Here is a 23,200-nt window from a genome sequence, read left to right as displayed (position 1 = left end):
CATCTCTCCTTCTACAGTGCACCCGAAGATATCCAATCACAACTGTGAACACAGACAGCCTGGGATGTTCCGTGTTCGACAAAACACAAGACGATGATAAACCAGCACCATCAGTGGAGGACAAAGCCTTCTTGGACATTATGGACAAACAGGTTTTCCAGGATGATGGAAACAACTGGGTGGCTCCACTACCCTTTCGCCCCACTAGACGTCGCCTTCCTAATAACAGGGAGCAGGCCATGAACCGTCTCACATCACTTCGCAGGACTTTAGACAAAAAGCCTGACATGAAGCGTCATTTTATTGACTTCATGCAAAAGATGCTGGATAACGACCAAGCCGAACCTTCACAGCCACTAGAGGGAGACGACGAACGTTGGTATCTGCCCATATTTGGTGTTTACCATCCACAAAAGCCTGAACAAATACAAGTAGTATTTGACTCCAGTGCTAAGTGTCAAGGCGTGTCACTTAACGATGTTCTGCTCAGTGGTCCAGACTTAAACAACACACTCTTGGGTGTCCTAATGCGTTTCCGCAAGGATTGCATTGCACTAACAGCAGATGTGCAACAAATGTTTACTGTTTTGGTGTACGTGAGGATCACAGAGATTACTTAAGGTTTCTCTGGTATGAAGATAACAACCCAGATAGAAACATAACTGAGTACAGGATGAAAGTCCATGTATTTGGGAACAGCCCTTCACCAGCCGTAGCCAGCTACTGCATGAGACGAGCAGCGCTACAGGGTGAGAAGGAACACGGGTCAGAACCCAAGCAATATGTAGTGAGGAACTTCTACGTCGATGATGGTCTGACATCAGCAGCTACTACAGAAGAAGCTATCAACATTCTAAGAAAAACACAAGCAATGTTGGCGGAGTCCAACATGAAACTACACAAGATTGCATCCAATAGCAAAACAGTTATGGAAGCCTTCCCTATGGAGGACCGTGCGAAAGACTTAAAAGATCTGGACCTAGGAGTGGATCCTCTCCCCTTTCAACGGAGTTTGGGACTTTCCTGGAACCTGGAAACAGACAGCTTCTCATTCCAGGTGTCCCACAATGAGAAGCCTTTTACACGGAGAGGCATCCTGTCCACAGTGAATAGTCTTTATGACCCCCTTGGGTTCGTGGCTCCAATAACAATGCAAGGTAAAGCCTTAATCAGAGAACTCTCTTCTGATCAGAGTGAGTGGGATGCCCCTCTTCCCACAGAAAAAGAAGGGGAATGGAAAATGTGGAAAGAATCTTTGATGGAGTTGGAACATATGAATATTCAGCGGACCTACATCCCAGTCTCCTTGTCTACCACTCAAAGAAGAGAGCTACACATCTTCTCGGATGCCTCTACAGTAGCCATAGGAGCAGTAGCCTACCTGAGAGTTATTGACTCGGAAGGTCAATGCCATGTTGGATTTGTCATGGGGAAATCAAAATTGGCCCCTCGTCCGGCCCACACTATCCCACGCCTAGAACTGTGTGCGGCTTTGCTAGCTGTTGAGATGTATGAACTGATCAAAGACGAAATGGACATTGATGTACATGCAGCCAAGTTCTACACAGACAGTAAGATAGATTCTCGGTTACATCCACAATGTCATCAAAATATTCTACGTTTATGTTGCCAATCGCATCAGGAAGTCTACCCATCCAGATCAGTGGTGCTATGTAAACACTGACAGCAATCCAGCAGACCAGCAACCAGGCCCATACTTGCTGCGCTCTTAAAACACACTAGTTGGTTCTCAGGTCCACCGTTCCTGACCCAAACAAACTCGAGTAAGCCTGAGAACATCAACTTTGACCTTGTAGAGCCTCACACAGATGCAGAGATTCGACCAGACGTCACTGTCTTTGCCTCTAAAGTTTCTGGAGCTCAACTCGGCTCTCATCGCTTTGAGAGGTTCTCAAGCTGGAAAGCTCTCAATCGAGCCACAGCACGACTCATTCATGTTGCCAGATCCTTCCATGAAGGTGCAGACAACAACAGCTGCAGAGGCTGGCATGACTGTAATAAACCATGCGGTACAAGTGAGTTGTCACAATCCAAAACAGCAATCATTCACTGTGTGCAACATGAAGCCTTCAGAGAGGGATTCAAATGCATTGAAAAAGGAAAAGAGTTCCCAAAGCAAAGTACACTGAAAAATCTGAACCCAGTGATTGATGAGGATGGGTTGCTGAGGGTGGGAGGCCGCTTATCCTCCGCCGACATGTTACAAGACGAAAAACATCCTCTCATCATCCCACGGACACATCCATGTTGCCACTCTGCTGGTAAGACATTATTACGAGCAAGTGGCTCACCAAGGCCGTCATTTTTCAGATGGAGCTATTCGAGCAGCAGGCTTCTGGATTATTGGGAGCAAACGTCTGGTCTCTGGTATCATTCACAAGTGTGTCACCTGCCGCAAGGTTAGAGGGAGGTTAGTTGACCAAAAAATGGCTGACTTGCCTGTAGACAGACTCACATCTGAACCACCATTCACCAGCGTTGGACTTGATGTGTTTGGACCATGGAATGTCATAACTCGTCGCACTAGAGGTGGTAGTGCAGACTCCAAGCGCTGGGCGGTGCTCTTTACATGTATGTCTACTAGAGCAGTCCATATCGAGCTTATCGAATCCATGTCCACATCCAGCTTCATCAACGCGCTGAGGCGTTTTTTCTCTATCCGTGGTCCAGCAAAAGTGCTACGGTCTGATCGAGGTACAAACTTTATAGGTGCCTGCAGGGAACTGGGTATCGACACAAATGACTCAGAACTGACTAAATACCTCTCAGATAAGGGATATACTTGGATATTTAATCCTCCACACTCGTCTCATATGGGTGGTTCTTGGGAGAGACTCATTGGGGTTGCCAAACGTATTCTTGATGCTATGCTGTTTCAGACGGGCTCCACTCGTCTCACACATGAGGTCTTGAGCACTCTTGTGTCTGAAGTTATGGCAATAATCAATGCGAGACCCTTAGTGTCAGTATCAACCGACCCTGACATGCCTACCATTCTCACACCCTCAATGTTACTTACACAAAAGACCAGCGCTACCTCAGCCCCTTCTGGATACTTCAGCATGAACGACCTTCATGGAAAACAGTGGAAGCAAGTCCAGTGTCTCGCTGACACCTTTTGGAAAAGGTGGAGACAGGAGTACCTGACAACGCTGCAGAGACGCATAAAATGGACAGCAGAAAAGCCAAATGTAAAAGTGGGAGATGTTGTCTTATTGAAAGACAGTCAGGCACACAGAAATGACTGGCCAGTCGGGCTTGTGGTAAAAACCTTTCCCAGTACTGACAAAAAGGTTAGGAAAGTAGAACTAAAAATTGTCAAGCAAGGAGCTGCTAAGTTGTTTCTGAGACCAATCTCAGAGATTGTTGTTCTTCTTTCTGAAGCATCCTAGAGACAAAAGATACAAATAGAAAGGACATTATTTGTTTCTTGATATGTTTTATTTCATAGTGGCACAATTTCATTATACCAGGCGGGGAGTGTGCTGCCATCCTGTTAGAAGGTAACAGATTATTTTATTACAATGGTTAAATTGGATTTTCATTGTGTTCAATGGTGTAATTTGCCCCCTAGTGGATGTTTCTGGTACTTAGAAAGACTATGCAAACAGGAAGTAGAGAATTTGTTCTGCACGCATAGAAGCAGCTACAAACAACGCTACGGTGCAGGTCTTTCAATGTAGTTATTTCTTGTCACGCTTCAGCCTTGGAAAATATTTGTTTGTAAGTTCGATTCAAGCATTTAGCTAATGATTATAATCTTGTTATTGATAGAGTTGCTTACATATCAATGTTGGTTGGTTGCATTTACTCACAAATTGCAATGCCTTTCATGTATGTCGTTAGCTGTATTACTTTGCTCGTGCGTCATGCAAACGAATTGTAAAATATACAATACTGTAGTTTTCTTACTGTTCCTAGTGTAATATTCTTTGTTATTCTACTTAAATGGTTGTACATTATTAGAGTAATGAAAGGAGACAATTACCATATGAGTAACAATTAGCTATATGGTTTGGCATCATGCCAGATGCATGGTACCTTAGCGCGTGCTTTGTATTTATGCAACTTCAAATATATAATGTACAGCTACAGTGTGTCGGTGTGTATTGAATACTAAAGTATATTCTTTTCTGTATTTTGCAGTTTCACAACATAAACGTTTTCAATATATTCATTCAAGAAAAGTCACGCCTTGGGAGTTTTATTGAAGACTTAGTTGTTAGCTATCTGTCTAGTTTTGCATGGGAACGCAAATCAAGGGCAGAATAGGTGTTGAGAGTCAGGCGCAGGACAGCAGATATGCGTAATCAAAGTTCTTTACTCAAAAAGATATACAAAGTAAATCACAAGCCCACAAAGACGGACCGAATTACAACAATCACTCACAAACACAACATGGGGAACAGAGGGTTACATAATAAACAAGTAATTTGTTGAGTGAAGCCAGGTAAGACAAAGACAGAACAAATGGAATATGAAAAATGGATTGGCGGCGACTAGAAAGCCGGCGACGTCTACCGCCAAAAGCCGCCTGAACAAGGAGAGGGACCGACTTCGGCGGAAGTCGGGACATCACGCCAAGGCAGCAGATACTCTTCCTGGGATTTATTATGGATCCCCAATAGTTCCTGCCAAGGCAGACGCTAATCTTCCTGGGGCTTATTATGGATCACCATTACTTCCTGACAAGGCAGCAGCCTCTCTTCCTGGGGTTTATTATGGATCCCCATTAGTTCCTGACAAGGCAGCAGCTACTCTTGCTGGGATTTATTATGGATCCTCATTAGTACCTGCCAAGGCAGCAGCTACTCTTCCTGGGGTTTATTATGGAGCCCCATTAGTTCCTGCAAAGGCAGCAGCTACTCTTCATGGGGTTTATTATGGATCCCCATTTGTTCCTGCCAAGGCAGCAGCTACTCGTCATGGGGTTTATTATGGATCCCCATTAGTTCCTGCCAAGGCAGCAGCTACTCTTCCTGGGGTTTATTATGGATCCCCATTAGTTCCTGACAAGGCAGCAGCTACTCTTCAAAATGAAGGCAGTTCTAAACAATTAAAAACATGACATTACATTCACAACAGATTTCACAACAAATTAAGTGTGTGCCCTCATGTCACTACTCTACAACCACATATTTACAATACAAAATCCATGTGTACATGTGTGTAATGATGCAGAAAAACTAATCCATGCTTTTGTCACTTCTAGATCAGACTACTGCAATGCTCTACTCTCCGGCTACCCGGATAAAGTACTAAATACACTTCAGTTAGTGCTAAACACGGCTGCTAGAATCTTGACTAGAACCCCCAAATTTGATCATATTACTCCAGTGCTAGCCTCTCTACACTGACTTCCTGTTAAGGCTAGGGCTGATTTACAGCTAACCTACAAAGCATTACATGGGCTCGCTGCTACCTATCTCTCCAATTTAGTTTTGCGCCCCCTCGGGTTTGTGCGGTGGATATCTTCGTGGGCTATACTCAGCTTGTCTCAGGTTAGTAAGTTGGACTGTTGATATCCCTCTAGTGGTGCGGTGACTATACTCAGCCTTGTCTCAGGGTAGTAGGTTGGAATGTTGATATCCCTCTAGTGGTGTGGTTGCTGTGCTTTGGCAAAGTGGGTGGGGTTATATCCTATATCTTCCTCTCACCCTCCCAGAGGACCTGAGCCCGAGGACCATGCCTCATGACAACTTGGCCTAATAACTCCTAGCTGTCCCCAGTCCACCTGGTCGTGCCGCTGCTCCAGTTTCAACTGTTCTGCCTGCGGCTATGGAACTCTGACCTGTTCACCGGATGTGCTACCTTGTCCCGGAACTGCTGTTTTCGACTCTCTTGCTCTCTCTCTCAACCGCACCTGCGGTCTCAACCTCTGAATGCTCGGCTATGAAAAGCCAACTGACATTTACTCCGAGGTACTGACCTGTTGCACCGTCTACAACCCTGCAGGCAATCAATGAACGTTTGAACATCTTGAAGAAAATCTGGCATTAACTTCTTTGGGGTAGGGGGCAGTATTGGGTAGCTTGGATGAAAAACGTGCCCAAATTAAGCCTCCTGCTACTCAGCCGTAAAAGCTATAATATGCATATAATTAGTACATTTGGATACACTCTGAAGTTTCTAAAACTGTTTGAATGATGTCTGTGAGTATAACAGAACTCATATGGAAGGCAAAATGCTGAGAAAAAATCCAACCAGGAAGTGAGAAATCTGAGGTTTGTAGTTTTTCAACTCAGCCCATTGAAGATTGAAGATACAGGGTGACATTAGTTATGTTTCACTTCCCAAGGCTTCCACTAGATGTCAACAGTATTTAGAACCTGTTTTGAGGATTCTACTCTAAAGGAGGGGCTCATAAGAGCTCTTTGAGTGAACGTCTGGCAGAGTGCCACAGCCTCGGTCTGACGCGCTCACGTGGAAGGTAGCTACGTTCCATTTCATTTGTACAGACAAAGGAATTGTCCGGTTGGAACATGAATTAAGTTTTATGTTAAAAACATCCTAAAGATTGATTCCATACTTAGTTTGGCATGTTTCTACGGACTGTAACGGAACCTTTTGAACTTTTCGTCCGATGTTCGGCGCAACATGAACGTGCTTTTGGATTTGTTTACCAAATGCCCTAACAAAATAAGATATTTGGACATAACTGATGGACATTATTGAACAAATCAAACATTTATGGTGGAACTGGGATTCCTGGGAGTGCATTCTGATGAAGATCATCAAAGATAAGTGAATATTTAAAATGCTATTTCTGAGTAATGTTGACTACCTAATATGGCGGGTATTTTTTTGGCTGCTTTGTTGTCTAAAGGCTGTACTCAGATTATTAAGTTAAGTTAAGATTATTAAGTTTTTTTAAAATCTGACACAGCGGTTGCATTAAGGAGAAGTTTATCTAAAGTTCCATGTATAATAGTCGTATCTTTATCAATGTTTATTAGGAGTATTTCTGTAAATTAATGTGGCTCTCTGCAATATCACCTCATGTTTTAGAACTACTGAACGTAACGCTCCAATGTAAACTCAGATTTTTATCAAACAAAACATACATGTATTGTGTAACATGAAGTCCTATGAGTGTCATCTGATGAAGATCATCAAAGGTTAGTGATACATTTTTATCTCTTTTTCTGATTTTTGTGACTCCTCTCTTTGGCTGGAAAAAATGGCTGTGTGTTTCTGTGGCTTGGTGGTGACCTAACATAATCGTTTGTGGTGCTTTCGCTGTAAATCCTTTTTGAAATAAGACACCGTGGCTGGATTAACGAGAATGTGTATCTTTAAAATGGTGTAAATGACTTGTATGTTTGAGGAATTTTAATTATGAGATTTTTGATGTTTTGAATTTGGCGCCCTGCACTGTCACTGGCTGTTACGGTAGCGGAACCCCAGTCCTAGACAGGTTAATGGCCATGTACTCTTATAATCTCCACCCAGCAGAGCTACAAGAGGGCTGGCCACCCCTCAGAGCCTGGCTCCTCTCTAGGTTTATTCCTAGGTTCCTGCCTTTCTAGGGAGTTTTTCCTAGCCACAGTGCTTCTACACCTGCATTGCTTGCTGTTTGGGGTTTTAGGCTGGGTTTCTGTATAGCACTTTGTGACATCTGCTGATGTAAAAAGGGCTTTATAAAATACATTTGATTGATTGATTAAATGTGATTGTATAGTGTGAATGTTATGTATGCGTGTTAGTGGTAAAGTGTAAGCGGTTCACCTGTCCCGTCTATCTGCTCCACCTCCAGGATGTCGACTCCCACCAGTACGTCCAGAAGGCGTTCAATCCCGTCCACGCTGGCGCCCAGCTCCTGGGCCACGAGCTCCGCAGACAGAGGCTTCTGGGACAACAGCAGGAGGTCAAACACCCCCAACTCACAGGCTGAGAAGATAACCTGATAGGAGGGGCAACAGTCAGGGTAAGGGTTCAGAGGACTCTTGCAGTCTGACAGCATCTTTTGGTGTTTACATAATGTCATTTTGTCAGATCTAAACTACATATCTGTACATTACGTTGTAAATATTTCCAGTGGTTTTGTACCATAGGTCAGGGGATGTCAATCTTACATGATAAAGAAATATTATAAAGTCCAACCTTTGAAACTCTGAATCCATTGAAATATTCCAGGAGTTTAAAGGGGTAGTCCAGTTCGCTCTGGGACAGACGTTCTGCCATGATATTGAGTCCTGATGGGGGAGGAGAGGAGAGTGGAATGGAGGGGGACATGAGAGAGAAAGGCATCACAGTGGGGGATAGGAGAGAGAAAGGCATCACAGTGGGGGAGAGAGAGAAAGGCATCACAGTGGGGGACAGGAGAGAGAAAGGCATCACAGTGGGGGACAGGAGAGAGAAAGGCATCACAGTGGGGGACAGGAGAGAGAAAGGCATCACAGTGGGGGAGAGGAGAGAGAAAGGCATCACAGTGGGGGAGAGAGAAAAGCATCACAGTGGGAGATAGGAGAGAGAAGGGCATTACAGTGGGAGATAGGAGAGAAAAGGGCATTACAGTGGGGGACAGGAGAGAGAAAGGCATCACAGTGGGAGATAGGAGAGAGAAGGGCATCACAGTGGGCGACAGGAGAGAGAAAGGCATCACAGTGGGGGACAGGAGAGAGAAAGGCATCACAGTGGGGGAGAGGAGAGAGAAAGGCATCACAGTGGGGGAGAGAGAAAAGCATCACAGTGGGAGATAGCAGTGGGGGACAGGAGAGAGAAAGGCATCACAGTGGGGGACAGGAGAGAGAAAGGCATCACAGTGGGGGAGAGAGAGAAAGGCATCGCAGTGGGGGAAAGGAGAGAGAAAGGCATCGCATTGACAAGACTGAACCCCTCAACCACCTTAAGAAGAAAGGTGTGAAATTCCAATGGACCCCTGCATGCCAAAGTGCATTTGAAGCACTCAAAAACAGTCTAATTACTCCTCTAGTGCTTGGACATCCTAACCTGAATGCTCATTTCATTGTGTACACGGATGCAAGTCAAACAGGACTTGGAGCAGTCTTGGCTCAACAAACAGGACTTGGAACAGAAGAAGTTCTTGCCTATGCAAGTCGCACCCTTAATTCAGCCGAGAGGAATTATTCAACGACTGAAAGGGAGTGCCTCGCTGTGGTCTGGGCTTTGGAGAAATGGAGCTACTACTTGGAGGCAAAGATCTTCACCGTTGTCACAGACCACGCTGCTCTGCAGTGGGTTCTGGCATCAGGCAAGACCAACAGCCGTCTTATTCGCTGGTCTATCAGACTGCAGTTTGACTTCATCATTGAGTATCGCAAAGGAAAACTGAACATTGTACCAGATGCCCTTTCTCGGATTACAGAGACTGACAATGTTTGTCCTCCCTTGTGCAGTACTTATACTACCGCTAAATGTCTGGATGATTATTTTCCTCTGGATGATGAGTGTATGGAGAGCACAGCAGAAGGATGCTGCCATCATGGCGATCCACAAGAGTCTGTCTGAAGAAGACTCCAAGAGTCGCTTCAATGATACGTATAGCATAATTCAGGATAAAGAGGAGATGGAATACACAGTACCCATTATCGCGTCTTCATTCCCTCTACATTGAGTGACCAGATAATCCAAGCTCATCATGCCAATCCCATGAGTGGCCATCTTGGAGTTTTTAAAACTTATCGAAGACTACAAGAGGTGGTTTAATGGCCAGGCATGTGGGTTGATACCCGGAAGTTTGTACAGCAGTGTGAAGTCTGCCAGAAATACAAACCAGACATTGGCAGACCTGCCAGGAAAATGCAGCAGACCGTGGTGAACCATCCAAATGAAATGTTGGGAATTGACCTCATGGGACCTTTTCCTCCCAGTCGGGGGACACGGAATGAATTTTTATTGGTGGTAGTGGACTACTACACACACTGGGTGGAGTTGTTTCCCCTCCGCAAAGCCACTGCATCAGCCATTGCTCTAATTCTGAGAAGGGAGGTCTTTACCAGATTCGGGATTCCAGACCAAATCCTCTCTGACCGAGGTCTGCAGTTCATATCAGGAATCTACAAAGAGCTCTGTACCTACTGGGGTGTAATTGCCAAGTTGACCACAGCCTATCATCCTCAGACCAACCTGACGAGAGGGTAAACCGAACCCTGAAGGGGATGATTGCTTCATTCGTGGGGGATCAGCACACAAGGTGGGATCAGCATCTCCCTGAATTTCGCTTTGCACTGAACTCTGACGTGCAGGAGACTTCTGGGGTCACTCCCGCCGAACTTCACCTGGGAAGACCACTAAAAGGTCTGATGGACAGAGTCTTGCAAAGTTCCAATGTTTCACCTGACTACCCAGCGTTTGATGCCCTACAACACCACCACACCTTCCTAGCCAGAGTGGAGGCCAGCAAAACCAAAGCCAAACAACGACAGCTGAGAAACTATGACAAACATAGACGAGATGTGTTTTTCCCACCCAAGTCTCGTGTCTGGGTACGTTCACAAGGCGTCTAAGAAGTTCACTGCCAAGCTCGCTTTGAGATGGAAAGGTCCATACCGTGTAGTGCAGCAGTTGGGACCAGTGAACTACTTGGTCTGTTTGGAGGACACTGGGGAAGATGTCAGGACGGTGCATGTTGTTGACCTAAAGCCCTGCTACCCTACGGCAGAAGAGCTGGATCGCAGGCAAAAGCAACACCTGCAGGACCTCTTCGTAGAGGACTCTGATGATGAGGACTTCCCTGGTTTTGTGTAGCAGGAACATGAACCTGTCAAAGCCTGCATCCTCTGTTTCTACAGGCGTTGGTTTTTCATGGGGGGAGGAGTGTGGCGAAATCTGCACGGAGCCTTCACCGTGCACTGCCACTTTAAGAGCTCATGACCAACAAGGAAGGAGGAAATAAAGAGAGCTCATTCAGCTCTTTGGGGAGGAGCTCTTTGGGGAGGAGCTCTTTGGGGAGGAGCTCTTTGGGGAGGAGCTCTTTGGGGAGGGGCTCTTTGGGGAGGGGCTCTTTGGGGAGGAGCTCTTTGGGGAGGAGCTCTTTGGGGAGGGGCTCTTTGGGGAGGGGCTCTTTGGGGAGGAGCTCTTTGGGGAGGGGCTCTTTGGGGAGGGGCTCTTTGGTGGCGCGACAGTTTGATTGTGTGTGCTGTGCTGCAGTAGTGTTGTTTGTTTTCAGCGTGTGTAGTTTATAGAGTGTTTAACTCAATCATCGGTGTAATCGCTCTAGGTCGTGGTTGTTTTCGTTTGGGACCACGCCCGTTATGGATCGCACGGATAAGTAGCAACATTGTTGCGAAGCTTTAACATACAAACCATCGGACAGTCAGACAGTACACCTGCACGCCTGAAGACCACAGCTAAGATCTCTCTTGTTCTCTTTTTCTCTTCCCTCTATCGTTCCAGTGCTTTACCCTCCAACAGACTCTCTATTTTTCCAATGCACTTCCCATTGAAGTTCATTAGAGCTGGACTATTATTGCCCTGTCAGAAGTATTCGGGTGGACATTTTAGTTAAAAGGGAGGTTGCTTGCAAGTTATGCATTGTTATGTGAACTGTATTGAGGTGTACTAATGACATGTGGCCGAGAAGATTGTGGACATTGTTAAGGCCTTTGTTGTGTCTATGAACACCCCCCACATTCATACCCTCTGCACTCCTCCACTGGACGATAATACATATTATTGCAAATCCTCTGTTGATGACTGGGTTCTTTCTTGTATGAAGTTGCTGTTAAATTGCTCTGCGAGTGGGGGAAAGGAGAGAGAAAGGCATCACAGTGGGGGACAGGAGAGAGAAAGGCATCACAGTGGGGGAGAGGAGAGAGAAAGGCATCGCAGTGGGGGAGAGGAGAGAGAAAGGCATCGCAGTGGGGGCCAGGAGAGAGAAAGGCATCACAGTAGGAGAGAGAAGGGCATCACAGTGGGGGACAGGAGAGCGAAAGGCATCACAGTAGGAGAGAGAAGGGCATCACAGTGGGGGACAGGAGAGAGAAAGGCTTCGCAGTGGGGGACAGGAGAGAAAGGCATCACAGTGGGGGACAGGAGAGAGAAAGGCATCACAGTGGGGGACAGGAGAGAGAAAGGCATCACAGTGGGGGAGAGAGAAAGGCATCGCAGTGGGGGACAGGAGAGAGAAAGGCATCACAGTGGGGGACAGGAGAGAGAAAGGCATCACAGTGGGGGAGAGAGAAAGGCATCGCAGTGGAGGGGAGGAGAGAGAAAGGCATCACAGTGGGGGGGAGGAGAGAGAAGGGCATCGCAGTGGGGGGAGGAGAGAGAAGGGCATCGCAGTGGGGGGGAGGGAGAAGGGCATCGCAGTGGGGGACAGGAGAGAGAAAGGCATCGCAGTGGGGGGGAGGAGAGAGAAGGGCATCGCAGTGGGGGGGAGGAGAGAGAAGGGCATCTCAGTGGGGGGGTGGAGAGAGAAGGGCATCGCAGTGGAAGAGAGAGAAAGGCATTGCAGTGGAGGAGAGAGAAAGGCATCACAGTGGAGGAGAGGAGCGAGAAGGGCATCGCAGTGGGGGGAGGAGAGAGAAGGGCATCGCAGTGGGGGAGGAGAGAGAAGGGCATCGCAGTGGGGGGGGAGAGAAGGGCATCGCAGTGGGGGGGGAGAGAGAAGGGCATCGCAGTGGGGGGGAGGAGAGAGAAGGGCATCGCAGTGGGGGGGAGGAGAGAGAAGGGCATCGCAGTGGGGGGGAGGAGAGAGAAGGGCATCGCAGTGGAGGAGAGGAGAGAGAAGGGCATCGCAGTGGAGGAGAGGAGAGAGAAGGGCATCGCAGGGGAGGAGGAGAGAGAAGGTCATCGCAGTGGGGGGGAGGAGAGAGAAAGGCATCGCAGTGGGGGACAGGAGAGAGAAAGGCATCGCAGTGGAGGAGAGAGAAAGGCATCGCAGTGGAGGAGAAAAGAGAGAAAGGCATCGCAGGGGAGGAGGAGAGAGAAGGTCATCGCAGTGGGGGGGAGGAGAGAGAAAGGCATCGCAGTGGGGGACAGGAGAGAGAAAGGCATCGCAGTGGGGGGGAGGAGAGAGAAAGGCATCGCAGTGGGGGAGAGAGAGAAGGTCATCGCAATGGGGGGGAGGAGAGAGAAGGGCATCGCAGTGGGGGGAGAGAGAAGGTCATCGCAGTGGGGGGGAGGAGAGAGAAAGGCATCGCAGTGGGGGACAGGAGAGAGAAAGGCATCGCAGTGGGGGGGAGGAGAGAGAAAGGCATCGCAGTGGGGGGGGAGAGAGAAGGTCATCGCAATGGGGGGGAGGAGAGAGAAGGGCATCGCAGTGGGGGGGAGGAGAGAGAAGGGCATCGCAGTGGGGGGGAGGAGAGAGAAGGGCATCTCAGTGGGGGGGTGGAGAGAGAAGGGCATCGCAGTAGAGGAGAGAGAAAGGCATTGCAGTGGAGGAGAGAGAAAGGCATCACAGTGGAGGAGAGAGAAAGGCATCACAGTGGAGGAGAGGAGCGAGAAGGGCATCGCAGTGGGGGGAGGAGAGAGAAGGGCATCGCAGTGGGGGGGAGGAGAGAGAAGGGCATCGCAGTGGGGGGGAGGAGAGAGAAGGGCATCGCAGTGGGGGGGAGGAGAAAAGGGCATCGCAGTGGGGGGGGAGAGAGAAGGGCATCGCAGTGGGGGGGAGTAGAGAGAAGGGCATCGCAGTGGGGGGGGAGAGAGAAGGGCATCGCAGTGGGGGGGAGTAGAGAGAAGGGCATCGCAGTGGGGGACAGGAGAGAGAAGGGCATCGCAGTGGGGGAGAGGAGAGAGAAGGGCATCGCAGTGGGGGGGAGGAGAGAGAAGGGCATCGCAGTGGGGGGGAGGAGAGAGAAAGGCATCGCAGTGGGGGAGAGGAGAGAGAAGGGCATCGCAGTGGAGGAGAGAGAAGGGCATCGCAGTGGAGGAGAGAGAAAGGCAACGCAGTGGAGGAGAGAGAAAGGCATCGCAGTGGAGGAGAGAGAAAGGCATCACAGTGGAGGAGAGGAGAGAGAAAGGCTTCGCAGTGGAGGAGAGGAGAGAGAAGGGCATCGCAGGGGAGGAGAGGAGAGAGAAGGGCATCACAGTGGGGGGGGGGGGAGAGAAAGGCATCGCAGTGGGGGACAGGAGAGAGAAAGGCATCGCAGTGGGGGACAGGAGAGAGAAAGGCATCGCAGTGGGCGGAGGAGAGAGAAGGGCATCGCAGTGGGGGGGAGGAGAGAGAAGGGCATCGCAGTGGGGGGGAAGAGAGAGAAAGGCATCGCAGTGGGGGGGAGGATAGAGAAGGGCATCGCAGTGGGGGGGAGGAGAGAGAAGGGCATCGCAGTGGAGGAGAGGAGAGAGAAGGGCATCGCAGTGGAGGAGAGGAGAGAGAAGGGCATCGCAGTGGAGGAGAGGAGAGAGAAGGGCATCGCAGTGGAGGAGAGGAGAGAGAAGGGCATCGCAGGGGAGGAGGAGAGAGAAGGTCATCGCAGTGGGGGGGAGGAGAGAGAAGGGCATCGCAGTGGGGGGGGAGAGAAGGTCATCGCAGTGGGGGGGAGGAGAGAGAAAGGCATCGCAGTGGGGGACAGGAGAGAGAAAGGCATCTCAGTGGGGGGGAGGAGAGAGAAAGTTATCGCAGTGGGGGGGGAGAGAGAAGGTCATCGCAATGGGGGGGAGGAGAGAGAAGGGCATCGCAGTGGGGGGGAGGAGAGAGAAGGGCATCGCAGTGGGGGGGAGGAGAGAGAAGGGCATCTCAGTGGGGGGGTGGAGAGAGAAGGGCATCGCAGTGGAGGAGAGAGAAAGGCATTGCAGTGGAGGAGAGAGAAAGGCATCACAGTGGAGGAGAGAGAAAGGCATCACAGTGGAGGAGAGGAGCGAGAAGGGCATCGCAGTGGGGGGAGGAGAGAGAAGGGCATCGCAGTGGGGGGGAGGAGAGAGAAGGGCAGCGCAGTGGGGGGGGAGTAGAGAGAAGGGCATCGCAGTGGGGGGGGAGAGAGAAGGGCATCGCAGTGGGGGGGAGTAGAGAGAAGGGCATCGCAGTGGGGGACAGGAGAGAGAAGGGCATCGCAGTGGGGGAGAGGAGAGAGAAGGGCATCGCAGTGGGGGGGAGGAGAGAGAAGGGCATCGCAGTGGGGGGGGGGAGAGAGACAGGCATCGCAGTGGGGGACAGGAGAGAGAAGGGCATCGCAGTGGAGGAGAGAGAAGGGCATCGCAGTGGAGGAGAGAGAAAGGCAACGCAGTGGAGGAGAGAGAAAGGCATCGCAGTGGAGGAGAGAGAAAGGCATCACAGTGGAGGAGAGGAGAGAGAAAGGCTTCGCAGTGGAGGAGAGGAGAGAGAAGGGCATCGCAGGGGAGGAGAGGAGAGAGAAGGGCATCACAGTGGGGGGGGGGGGGGGGGAGAAAGGCATCGCAGTGGGGGACAGGAGAGAGAAAGGCATCGCAGTGGGGGACAGGAGAGAGAAAGGCATTGCAGTGGGCGGAGGAGAGAGAAGGGCATCGCAGTGGGGGGGAGGAGAGAGAAGGGCATCGCAGTGGGGGGGAAGAGAGAGAAAGGCATCGCAGTGGGGGGGAGGATAGAGAAGGGCATCGCAGTGGGGGGGAGGAGAGAGAAGGGCATCGCAGTGGAGGAGAGGAGAGAGAAGGGCATCGCAGTGGAGGAGAGGAGAGAGAAGGGCATCGCAGTGGAGGAGAGGAGAGAGAAGGGCATCGCAGTGGAGGAGAGGAGAGAGAAGGGCATCGCAGGGGAGGAGGAGAGAGAAGGTCATCGCAGTGGGGGGGAGGAGAGAGAAAGGCATCGCAGTGGGGGACAGGAGACAGAAAGGCATCGCAGTGGGGGGGGGGGAGAAGGTCATCGCAATGGGGGGGAGGAGAGAGAAGGGCATCGCAGTGGGGGGGGAGAGAGAAAGGCATCGCAGTGGGGGGGAGGAGAGAGAAGGGCATCGCAGTGGGGGGGAGGAGAGAGAAGGGCATCGCAGTGGGGGGGAGGAGAGAGAAGGGCATCGCAGTGGGGGGGAGGAGAGAGAAGGGCATCGCAGTGGAGGAGAGAGAAAGGCATCACAGTGGAGGAGAGGAGAGAGAAAGGCATCGCAGTGGAGGAGAGGAGAGAGAAAGGCATCGCAGTGGAGGAGATGAGAGAGAAGGGCATCGCAGGGGAGGAAGAGAGAGAAGGGCATTGCAGTGGAGGGGAGGAGCGAGAAGGGCATCGCAGTAGGGGGGAGGAGAGAGAAGGGCATCGCAGTGGAGGAGAGGAGAGAGAAGGGCATCGCAGGGGAGGAGAGGAGAGAGAAGGGCATCGCAGTGGGGGGGAGGAGAGAGAAAGGCATCGCAGTGGGGGACAGGAGAGAGAAATTCATCGCAGTGGGGGGGGGGGGGGAAGGGCATCGCAGTGGGGGGGAGGATAGAGAAGGGCATCGCAGTGGGGGGGAGGAGAGAGAAAGGCATCGCAGTGGAGGAGAGAGAAAGGCATCGCAGTGGAGGAGAGAGAAAGGCATTGCAGTGGAGGAGAGGAGAGAGAAAGGCATTGCAGTGGAGGAGAGAGAAGGGCACCGCAGTGGAGGAGAGGAGAGAGAAAGGCATCGCAGTGGAGGAGAGAGAAGGGCACCGCAGTGGAGGAGAGGAGAGAGAAGGGCATCGCAGTGGAGGAGAGGAGAGAGAAGGGCATCGCAGGGGAGGAGGAGAGAGAAGGTCATCGCAGTGGGGGGGAGGAGAGAGAAAGGCATCGCAGTGGGGGACAGGAGAGAGAAAGGCATCGCAGTGAGGGGAGGAGAGAGAAAGGCATCGCAGTGGGGGGGGGGGGAGAGAAGGGAATCGCAGTGGGGGGGAGGAGAAAGAAGGACATCGCAGTGGGGGACAGGAGAAAGAAAGGCATCGCAGTGGGGGGAGGAGAGAGAAGGGCATCGCAGTGGGGGGGAGGAGAGAGAAAGGCATCGCAGTGGAGGAGAGGAGAGAGAAGGGCATCGCAGTGGAGGAGAGGAGAGAGAAGGGCATCGCAGGGGAGGAGGAGAGAGAAGGTCATCGCAGTGGGGGGGGAGGAGAGAGAAAGGCATCGCAGTGGGGGACAGGAGAGAGAAAGGCATCGCAGTGAGGGGAGGAGAGAGAAAGGCATCGCAGTGGGGGGGGAGAGAGAAGGGAATCGCAGTGGGGGGGAGGAGAGAGAAGGGCATCGCAGTGGGGGACAGGAGAAAGAAAGGCATCGCAGTGGGGGGAGGAGAGAGAAGGGCATCGCAGTGGGGGGGAGGAGAGAGAAAGGCATCGCAGTGGGGGGGAGGAGAGAGAAGGGCATCGCAGTTGGGGGGAGGAGAGAGAAGGGCATCGCAGTGGGGGGGAGGAGAGAGAAGGGCATCGCAGTGGGGGGGAGGAGAGAGAAGGGCATCGCAGTGGAGGAGAGAGAAAGGCATCACAGTGGAGGAGAGGAGAGAGAAAGGCATCGCAGTGGAGGAGAGGAGAGAGAAAGGCATCGCAGGGGAGGAGAGGAGAGAGAAGGGCATCGCAGTGGAGGAGAGGAGAGAGAAGGGCATCGCAGTGGAGGAGAGGAGAGAGAAGGGCATCGCAGGGGAGGAAGAGAGAGAAGGGCATCGCAGTGGAGGGGAGGAGCGAGAAGGGGAGGAGCGAGAAGGGCATCGCAGTGGGGGGGAGGAGAGAGAAGGGCATCGCAGTGGGGGGGAGGAGAGAGAAGGGCATTGCAGTGGGGGGGAGGAGAGACAAGGGCATCGCACTGGGGGGGAGGAGAGAGAAAGGCATCGCAGTGGGGGACAGGAGAGAGAGTGGAGGAGAGGAGAGAGAAGGGCACCGCAGTGGAGGAGAGGAGAGAGAAGGGCATCGCAGTGGAGGAGAGGAGAGAGAAGGTCATCGCAGTGGGGGGGAGGAGAGAGAAAGGCATCGCAGTGGGGGACAGGAGAGAGAAAGGCATCGCAGTGAGGGGGAGGAGAGAGAAAGGCATCACAGTAGGAGAGAGAAGGGCATCACAGTGGGGGACAGGAGAGAGAAAGGCATCGCAGTGGGGGACAGGAGAGAGAAGGGCATCGCAGTGGGGGACAGGAGAGAGAAGGGCATCGCAGTGGAGGAGAGGAGAGAGAAGGGCATCGCAGTGGAGGAGAGGAGAGAGAAGGGCATCGCAGGGGAGGAAGAGAGAGAAGGGCATCGCAGTGGAGGGGAGGAGCGAGAAGGGCATCGCAGTGGGGGGGAGGAGAGAGAAGGGCATCGCAGTGGGGGGGAGGAGAGAGAAGGGCATTGCAGTGGGGGGGAGGAGAGACAAGGGCATCGCAGTGGGGGGGAGGAGAGAGAAAGGCATCGCAGTGGGGGACAGGAGAGAGAGTGGAGGAGAGGAGAGAGAAGGGCACCGCAGTGGAGGAGAGGAGAGAGAAGGGCATCGCAGTGGAGGAGAGGAGAGAGAAGGGCATCGCAGTGGAGGAGAGGAGAGAGAAGGTCATCGCAGTGGGGGGAGGAGAGAGAAAGGCATCGCAGTGGGGGACAGGAGAGAGAAAGGCATCGCAGTGAGGGGGAGGAGAGAGAAAGGCATCACAGTGGGGGACAGGAGAGAGAAGGGCATCACAGTGGGGGACAGGAGAGAGAAAGGCATCACAAGTACAGATCCCCCCACCCAGTCGAATCGGGGACCCGAACCAGTGACCTCTTGGCCACAGGTTCAAGCTCACAAACGTCAGCCCACCAACCATCCAAGACTTTACTTCTTGTCAAAAGAGTTTGAAACTGTTTACAGTGCATTTGGAAAGTATTCAAACCCCTTGACTTAATCTATATTTTGTTACGTTACAGCCTTATTCTAAAATTTATTAAATTGTTTTTCTCCCTCATTAATCTACACACAATATCCAATAATGATGAAGAAAAAACATATAAATATTTTTAAAATAATGTATAAACATTTAAAAAATATTAAATATCACATTTACTTAAGTATTCAGACCCTTTACTCAGTACTCTGTTGAAGCACCTTTGGCAGCGATTACAGCCTTGAGTCTTCTTGGGTATGACGCTATAAGCTTGGCACACCTGTATTTGGGGAGTTTCTCCCATTCTTCTCTGCAGATCCTTTCAAGCTCTTTCAGGTTGGATGGGGAGCGTTGCTGCTCAGCTATTTTCAGGTCACTCCTGAGATGTTCAATCGGGTTCAAGTCCGGGTTTTCAATCTTGGTTTCATCAGACAAGAGAGTCTTGATTCTCATGGTCAGAGTGCTTTAGGTGTCTTTGGCAAACTCCAAGCGGGCTGTCATGTGCCTTTTACTGAGGAGTGGCTTCCGTCTGGCCACTCTACTATAAAGGCCTGATTGGTGGAGTGCTGCAGAGATGGTTGTCCTTCTAGAAGGTTCTTCCATCTCCACAGAGGAACTCTGGAACTCTGTCAGAGTGACCATCAGGTTCTTGGTCCCCTCCCTGACCAAGGCCCTTCTCCCCCGATTGCTCAGTTTGGCCGGGCAGCCAGCTCTAGGAAGAGTCTTGGTGGTTCCAAACTTCTCCATTTAAGAATGATGGAAGCCACTGTGTTCTTGTGGACTTTCAATGCTGCAGAAGATTTGGTACCCTTCCCCAGATCTGTGCCTCAACGCAATCCTGTCTCAGAGCTCTACGGGCAATTCCTTCAACGTCTTGGCTTGGTTTTTGCTCTGACATGCACTTTCAACTGTGGGACCTTATATAGACAGGTGCGTGCCTTTCCAAATCATGTCCAATCAATGTAATTTATCACAGGAGGACTCCAATCAAGTTGTAGAAACATCTCAAGGATGACCAATGGAAACAGGATGCACCTGAGCTCAATTTCAAGTCTCATAGCAAACGGTCTGAATACTTAGGTAAATAAGTTATTTCAGTTTTTAAAAAATAGACACTCGCTAACTTTTCTAAAAACCTGTTTTCGCTTTGTCATTATGGGGTATTGTGTGTAGATGGAGGAAAAAATAAAGGCTGTAACGTAACAAAATGTGGAAAAATTCAAGGGGTCTGAAAACTTTCTGAATATACTGTACAACTAATCTCGTTCTCAGACACTTCCGCCCAAACGCGTGGAAGGTCTGGTGGACCAACACATCAAACTTGGCCTTCATTAGTTTGGGTTAGGTTTAAAATCACATTTTAAAAAGAGAAATTATGGAAATGGGCAGGGTTAAGAAATAATTATGACTTTTTGACTGTGTTAAGTAGTGACGATGACAAATACTTTACTCAGTAAGGTCCTGATACATAATTTCCTGTCACAAACTCAGATACCTCATGCACCTCGGCCTGTTTCTTCGGCTTGCTGTTTCCGAAGATTTACTTTGTTTTATTTTATAAGTGTTTGTGTCAACACCTGCTACCAGCTAGCCAGTTAGCTAGTGTCATGACTTTGCCTTGTTGGGTGAGGGTCATAAAACCCCCTTTCCCTCTCCCCCCCACCAGTTTATGACCCCCATAAATACCTTTCCCCCTTCCCTCTCCACTCTACAAAAATGTACTTTTGAAAATCCGTTGTTACCACAGAGACTTTGCAATACAGTAACATTTAAAAGGTGGGGAATGGAACCATATTTCTGTAATCCAACCAGTTGAAAGTATCCGTTGGTATATGATGTCAGATCAGTATCCGTTGGTATATGATGTCAGATCAGTATCCGTTGGTATATGATGTCAGATCAGTATCCGTTGGTATATGATGTCAGATCAGTATCCGTTGGTATAGGATGTCAGATCAGTATCCGTTGGTATATGATGTCAGATCAGTATCCGTTGGTATATGATGTCAGATCAGTATCCGTTGGTATATGATGTCAGATCAGTTGTTGTCTGGGACATTATGACTGATGACAGGACAATATGAATTGTATCTGGGAAAGTCTACAGACTCTAGTTATCAGATTCACATGACATTGTTGTGCAATTTAAATGTTTGAATATAATACTATTTGCGAAAATATGAAATGTCATTTTAGCTTCTAAATGAGAGAATTGTTTTCATAAGTAAACTATGCTCAGTCAGTGGCCACGCCCAAGTAAACAGACATTGGTTGAGAACTATGAAACACGCCCTTCTCTCCCCCAATACAAAAGCCCGTTGACGGAAATCGACCTCAGTTCCCGATGCTTTTAAAAGGGCTAATTTCAACGTGGAGGTGACGATCACCATGCTGGAAAGATGAATTTCAACTAGACCAGCCAGAATACAGCACGAGCTGAGTATGGCAACCTGGTATGAACTTTGAACTCTTATTCACTAAAGAAGTGATACATCCTAGACGTCGAGTTATCAGCTGCAGCTTTAAAAGTACGTAGCCTAGGAAAGGACAGGCAATCTCCTAAGAAGAAGGTAATTCCCCCCTGTATCCCCTCTACAACACTACGACCAGAAAGATTCTACAAAGGACAAGGGCGATCTCTGCTGGGCAAACCAGTCTTCCATCCTCGACCCATCTATCAAAGCGCACCTCAGTGTAAATATACAGTTGAAGTCAGAAGTTAACATACACTTAAAGGCTGACTACACCGCTCGCGTCGCGTGCACGTCGCAAAATATAATTTGAAACCTATATTATTCAATTATTGCGCCTACGAGCGTCTGCGTTGCCAAGGGCTAAAATAGAAGTCAGTTCTATTTGTGACGCAGATTGCGCAGCGAGTCCTGCCTCTCCCATCTCCTCATTGATTTATAGAAGCAGGGGTGACACGTGGGTGACTGAAAGACGAATGAGGTCAGTGGCGGTAATGCACCTAATTTATGAAAGTTGCCAATCGCAATATAAAGTCCAGAGAAGAAAAAGCCTGGAAGGAGGAGAGATGACTAGAAACGATTCGGTTGACCGTTTTATGTGTGGATTAATTGTCGGAGTATAGGACCTAGTGCAATTCAGGTAAAATAACAACTCAATGTTTATATCCCAGGACAAATGAGCTAGCAACAGTAAGCTAGCTAAATAGGACAAATTACCTTGCAAGTGCAAGCTAGCTAGCTAAATTGCCATAAATGTTTAATGCTTTTCGTCCCCAAATTAATTCAATTGGTTTAGAGTTTCCTTTGATATTTTAACCTGCGTGTCGTGATCATATTTGGTGTGGGGGGACGAAATATATTTATGCACGATGGCGCACGATGGCGCACGATGGCGCACGCGCGCAGCCGGTTTGGGTTCCGTGTTAGGTTGGAGTCATTAAAACTAATTTTTCAACCACTTCACAAATTTCTTGTTAACAAACTATAGTTTTGGCAAGTCGGTTAGGACATCTACTTTGTGCATGACACAAGTAATTTTTCCAACAACTGTTTACAGACAGATTATTTCACTTATTATTCACTGTATCACAATTCCAGTGGGTAAGAAGTTTACATACACTAAGTTGACTGTGCCTTTAAACAGCTTGGAAAATTCCAGAAAATTATATCATGGCTTTAGAAGCTTCTGATAGGCTAATTGACATAATTTGAGTCAATTGAAAGTGTACCTGTGGATGTATTTCAAGGACTACCTTCAAAAGATCAGCAAAGACCTCAAAAAAAGAATTGTAGACCTCCACACGTCTGGTTCATCCTTGTGAGCAATTTCCAAATGCCTGATGGTACCACGTTCATCTGTACAAACAATAGTACGCAAGTATAAACACCATGGGACCATGCAGCCGTCATACCGCTCAGGAAGAAGACACGTTCTGTCTCCTAGAGATGAATGTACTTTGGTGCGGAATAACAGCAAAGGACCTTGTGAAGATGCTGGAGTAAAAAGGCACAAAAGTATCTATATCCACAGTACAACGAGTCCTATATCGACATAACTTGAAAGGCAGCTCAGCAAGGAAGAAGTCACTGCTCCAAAACCGCCATAAAAAGCCAGACTACGGTTTGCAACTGCACATGGGGACAAAGATCGTACTTTTTGGAAAAATGTCCTGATGAAACAAAAATAGAACTGTTTGGCCATTATGACCATAGTTATGTTTGGAGGAAAACGGGGGAAGCTTGCAAGCTGAAGAACCCCATCCCAACCGTGAAGCACGGGGGTGGCAGCATCATGTTGTGGGGGTGCTTTGCTGCAGGAGGGACTGCACTTCACAAAATAGATGGCATTATGAGGCTGGAAATTATGTGGATATATTGAAGCAACATCTCAAGCCATCAGTCAGGAAGTTAAAGCTTGGTCGCAAATGAGTCTTCCGAATGTACACTGACCCCAAGCATACTTCCAAAGTTGTGGCAAATTGGCTTAAGGACAACAAAGTCAAGGTATTGGAGTGGCCATCACAAAGCCCTGACCTCAATCCTATAGAAAATTTGTGGGCAGAACTGAAAAAGTGTGTGCGAGCAAGG

At 49.5% G+C, this 23,200-nt stretch overlaps 1 protein-coding gene across 1 annotated transcript in view; it reads right to left on the bottom strand.

Annotated features, from left to right (window-relative positions):
* LOC139383383 (acetylserotonin O-methyltransferase 2) overlaps nucleotides 1-23,200 on the bottom strand; it is an 84,475-nt gene that overhangs the window by 44,738 nt on the left and 16,537 nt on the right. The window contains exons 2-3 of the mRNA XM_071127907.1: nucleotides 8,125-8,216; nucleotides 7,750-7,924 (exon numbers count right to left, since the gene is read on the bottom strand). Of these exons, the coding sequence (XP_070984008.1) occupies nucleotides 7,750-7,924; nucleotides 8,125-8,205 (256 nt within the window). The 5' untranslated portion in view covers nucleotides 8,206-8,216. The remainder of the gene's footprint in view (nucleotides 1-7,749; nucleotides 7,925-8,124; nucleotides 8,217-23,200) is intronic.

The sequence above is a fragment of the Oncorhynchus clarkii genome, chromosome 25 (assembly GCF_045791955.1).
Source record: "Oncorhynchus clarkii lewisi isolate Uvic-CL-2024 chromosome 25, UVic_Ocla_1.0, whole genome shotgun sequence".
In the NCBI taxonomy this organism is placed as follows: domain Eukaryota; kingdom Metazoa; phylum Chordata; class Actinopteri; order Salmoniformes; family Salmonidae; genus Oncorhynchus; species Oncorhynchus clarkii.
Note: the sequence above shows the minus strand (reverse complement) of the source record. Positions and strands in the feature narration are given on the sequence as shown.